General features: G+C 37.3%; 1 protein-coding gene across 2 annotated transcripts; it reads left to right on the top strand.

The window, feature by feature from the left end:
* Window positions 1-1,433: 1,433 nt before the first annotated feature.
* On the top strand, window positions 1,434-4,792 carry LOC104233402 (zinc finger protein 4-like). 2 transcript variants are annotated; one of them, XM_009786789.2, is made up of 2 exons: window positions 1,434-1,615; window positions 3,672-4,792. In XM_009786789.2, the coding sequence occupies exon 2, from the start codon at window positions 3,751-3,753 to the stop codon at window positions 4,495-4,497; it is 747 nt and encodes a 248-aa protein (XP_009785091.1). In that variant the 5' UTR covers window positions 1,434-1,615; window positions 3,672-3,750; the 3' UTR covers window positions 4,498-4,792. The 2 variants fall into 2 exon arrangements, with proteins under 2 accessions (XP_009785091.1, XP_009785092.1); XM_009786790.2 differs by lacking the exon at window positions 1,434-1,615 and adding an exon at window positions 1,651-2,263.
* Window positions 4,793-5,149: the final 357 nt, after the last annotated feature.

Here is a 5,149-nt window from a genome sequence, read left to right as displayed (position 1 = left end):
CACAAGCTGTTGGAGTTATTAGCAGATATATGCACAATCCAGGGAAGGAGCATTGGCAAGCTGTGAAGTGGATTCTACGGTATATTCATAATACTGTAGATGTCGGGTTAGTTTTTGAGCAGGAAGACAATCAGTCTGTAGTTGGATATTGTGACTCAGATTTTGCGGGTGATCTGGACAAACGAAGATCAACTACTGGTTATGTGTTTACTTTTGCAAAGGCACCAGTTAGTTGGAAGTCTACTTTGCAGTCAACAGTTGCTTTGTCTACAACAGAGGCAGAGTACATGGCTATTACAGAGGCTGTGAAAGAGGCAATTTGGCTTCAAGGATTGCTAAAGGAGCTTGGTGTTGAACAAAAAGGTATCACAATTTTTTGTGATAGTCAAAGTGCTATTCAATTAGCGAAGAACCAAGTTTATCATGCAAGGACGAAGCACATTGATGTTCGGTATCATTTCGTACGAGAAATCATAGAAGAAGGTGGAGTCACAGTGAAGAAAATTCATACTACGGAGAATCCTGCTGATATGCTGACAAAGGTGGTGACTGCGGTCAAGTTTCAACATTGTTTGGATTTGATCAACATTGTTGAAAACTGAAGATTGAAGATGAAGACACAATCAAAATTTGTTATTGAGAGAAAATTGAAGATGTGGAATTTTGCCAAGGTGGAGATTTGTTGAATTTGGCAAAACCTTTTGTCCCACATCAGTGGGAAAAGAAGGGTTGGGGGGATTTTCCCCCTATAAAAGAAAGCTTAATGTTTAGGATTTAAACACACCTCTCATTTGCCTTCTCATCTATTTAAGGCATTTGTATTTCTCTCTTTAGTATTATTTCACTTGTATTTTTGGAGTGAAATAAAATATTGGTTGTGTCCGAGGAGTAGGCAAAATTAGCCGAACCTCGTAAATTCTGGTGTTCCCTTTATTGTTGCTTTATTGTCTTATTTATTATTTGGTGGCTGTCATAATTTTTGGTATAGTAGTTGTGACTTATTCACACTATATACATTTGGCTTCCGCAACAGTGGTATGGTAAGTACCATAGTTTACGATGTATTCGCGGCTATTAGTAATTTATTATTATAGAAGAGGAGCCTTGACGTAACTGGTAAATTAAAGTTGCTGCCATGTGACCAGAGGGTCACGAGTTTAAGCTGCGAAAATAGCTTCTTTCAAAAATGCAGGTTAACCGTATTCAATAGAAGCTTGCTGTCCTGTCCTTCCTGGACCCCGTGCATAACGAGAACTTATTACACCAGACTTCTTTTTATTTTTTATGTTTTTTATTTGACTCTCCCACATCCACTATAACAATCTTTACTCTGACTATCTGACGGGCCACCATTGTCCCATGACTCGTTTACCTTTGCTTTCCCATAATTAAACATCAATCGTATATCTATATATTTATGTACAAACCCCCCTTCCCAATTTCCCTTAAAGTTCCTTTTTCTTTCGTACTTAAATTATTTGAAAGTGGGCATTTGAAACAGCACCATTTTTTGTCTTTGATGAAGTCCTTTCACTAATTTTGCTACTACAACAAGTCAACAACAAGAAGAAGCTGCCCCCTCAAGAAGATGTACTACACTAGTCAGAAATAGCTGGTTAGTTTGATTTCTTTTTTTAAGCTTGGTTAATAATGATCCTATGTTTCAAATCTTGAAATGGTTTCCTCTTGTATGGATGTTAAGTAGTTTATAAAGAAAATTTTCATTATCCTATGCAATTTTCTTGTCAAAGGAGACCCTTGGCGTAGCTGGTAAAGTTGATGTATGTGACCAGGTGGTCACGGGTTCAAGCCGTGTAAACCGGCTCTTGCAGAAATGCGGGGTAAGGCTGCGTACAATATACCCTTATGGTCGGACACTGGGCATAACGAGAGCTTAGTGCCTTGGGCTACCCTTTAATCAATTTTCTTGTAGCTGAATATTTAAAAGAGAGTAGTTAGATTTTGTCGAGAAAAAATTGAACTTGTCATGTTTTTTTGAAGCTATAGATACTTTTGTGGAAGTTATACAGTTGACTGCTTTCCTTTAGCCTTTTTGTGAAACACAAGATCTAAAAAAAAAGTTGTGTTTTATAGTAAATCTTTCCTCAATCCGCATATCAAATTTGTTAACTTTCTTGAATTATATATCATTAGTCATATATATTAGATGAAGGGGAGCGTTGCGTAACTGGTAAAGTTGCTGCCATGTGACCAGGAGGTCACAAGTTCAAGCTGTGGAAACAGCCTCTTACAGAAATACAGGGTAAGATTCGTACTATAGAACCTTGTGGTTCGGCCCTTCCTCAGACCCCGCGCATAGCGGGAGGCTGCCCTTTTAGTCATATATATATTGGACAGATACGAGTTTAAATAGAGCAATATGGATAGTACGGATTCATATAGCTTTTACCAACTTGCTCGCGATTTAGGCATAGTATTTGGACTATAGTTATGGTGTTATTTGGTTTTTTGCTAAGTGAATCCAAAAAGGTAGATATAGGTCTTACTTCTCACTTATTTGTGTGTGTGATAATTCATTGTTTTTGCTATTCTAAACTGCAGAGAATTCATAATATATATTTTGTGATTTATATTGCAATCTTTCCCTTTGATGGTGTAAGTTGTACTTCTTGTTTCATTAAGTTCTAACATGTTAGGACTTTAAACAACACTGTCAACGAAACGCCATTCTCAGAAAGTCTTAATATAGATCAAGCAGAGAATATTTGTACGTTGATAGTCGATCAGAATTTGCAGCAGAACTGAAGTGAAATCAATATATTAGAGCTGCAGCCAAATGAGGCCACTTGAATTACCTGTTAAACATTTATCCTACTCTATCGATATGTTGTTTATCTGCCTTCTCATTTTTCGCCTAAAAGTTAGTCCTTTATCCCTTGTTGGAGATGCTGCGACTGAGATAAAAATCGCAAAAAGGTCTTATATGGAGTTCATGTTACACCAGAAAATGGAACAGAAATATCAGATTTAATTGGGTTTTTGGCGAATAGTTTGAATTTTCTTCAATGGTGTCACTATGGTATTCTTCCAGCCTTTAGTTTCTGATAATGGACTTTCGCTTACGCAGGTTTCAACTGTACTTAGGGGCAAATAACACGAAACTTGATGCCTTAATCGGTTTCATCTATATGCTGTAACACAATATTGGACAATACATTAAACTGGTATACATGGTCATACCTCTCTATAATAGCATATCGTTCCACTCCTTTCCAACTCATTTCTCCGATTCAACAATTTCAACACCACGCCCCTTCTCTAGGGCGGCAGATGGGTCTAGAGAACCGAATTGTCTCACGACTTCACCTAAATAAAGACATAGCATTTTAGGAGGTTGGCGCCTGGCGTATAAACCAGAGACATCGCCTATATAACAGTCATTCATTATAACCGTCAAGTTTTTCTCTGAATCGATTTTCATATTATGTTATAATATATGTCCTCTATAACATCACTTTGCTCAGCCAAAAAGTATCGGAACATATAGGGATGTTATAGAGAGGTTTGTTGTGAAACTAGTGCATTGCTACTAAACTTGTGTATATGTACTCAATGCATATCTAGATTTTGGTTATTTCAGTGATTGGAATTTAATTGCATTAAACTTGTATATGTTTACTCAACCAAATTTTTTTTCTGGTAATATACAGGACAATGTTACTAAGTCGACGATAGCTCATTTGTTTCAATTGATCACTATACAGTGTAAGTTCCTAATATTTAACCAAAATGCAAACACCAAGATTCAATCTTGAAGTTGAGGCATTGTTTGAAGATGATTCTGATATTATTAGCCAGGTAGCTTCTAATATATGTACCGTTGAATCGTTCACGGATCCTTACAAGGACAGAGTTATAGATTTCACTAAGTTAAGTTCAGAACCAGTGTCACTTGACTTGTCTCTTAGCCAGGATTCAATAGGCTTTTCAGTATCTAGCACAAGCGAAAGCAGCAATGAACATGCAGCACAAAATTCAGGATCAGGATCAGGATCAGGAACGGCATTTCAAAGAGTTTTTAGTTGCAATTTCTGCCAAAGGAAATTCTACAGTTCACAGGCACTTGGTGGACACCAGAATGCACATAAAAGAGAACGAACACTTGCGAAACGAGCTATGAGAATGGGAATTTTCTCAGAAAGGTATGCTAATTTGGCATCTTTGCCATTACATGGATCTACAGTAAGGTCATTAGGAATCAAAGCACATTCTTCGCTACACCAGGGATCTGCACCAGCAATGAGGCCACTCGATTTTAAAACGAGTGCAAGATTTGAGTATGGTAATTGCCATAGTCCACCTTTGTACATGGAAAATGATGAAGCTGATCAATTACTATGGCCAGGCAGTTTTCGTCAAGTGACAAATCCCGGTACCTCTCATACTAACTTTTCTATTGATGGATGCTCAAATGTGACTTCTCCATACGACGAAAAAGATGAACCAATTACACCAGATCTCACCCTTAGGCTTTGAGAATTTTGAGAGCAAATACACCACTATCATTTAGCTATCTTGTTTTATTTGTATAGTGATATATATTGTCCTAAGTGAAGATTCTGAGAAAGTAGAACTTTCACAGATAATTCTGCTGGATTTTCCGTTTGCTTTGTGTCAAGATACTGTGCACAATGCCACAATCCCTGCCCAGGATAGTGTGATTTGGACAATATTAGATGATTGTTGTACAATTTGAATGTATTAGTTATGACTAGTATTCCCTCCTTATAAGCTTGAGTTACTTTTGAGAATGGACGACTATAAATTTGTATGTGCTCGCGTGTGTGTGTATTCATGATCATCATCTTTATCCTTGCAATTTTCCAATCTGGTTTACTAATAGGCTTCCATACCGAACTTTCCAAGATCAAGTATCTGCCATACGAATGTTTACATCGAGTTATTAGTACACACCAACTTCAAGTAAAAGTTGATCATCCCGCTGTTTTTACGCTAGTGACTTCACTAGTTTAATGTCCTGTGCTTATTACATGAAGTTAGTCTCAGAGCACATATAACATTGAGTTATCGTGCACAGACTTCTGATGCATCGAACAGTATGTTATTCGCTAAGGAATAATATTTGTGTCTGGCATTGGCAACACCATGTGCGTGCGTGTGTGTGTGT

This window comes from Nicotiana sylvestris, chromosome 5 (assembly GCF_000393655.2).
Source record: "Nicotiana sylvestris chromosome 5, ASM39365v2, whole genome shotgun sequence".
Classification (NCBI taxonomy): Eukaryota; Viridiplantae; Streptophyta; class Magnoliopsida; order Solanales; family Solanaceae; genus Nicotiana; species Nicotiana sylvestris.
This window is presented reverse-complemented; position numbering and strand designations above follow the sequence as displayed.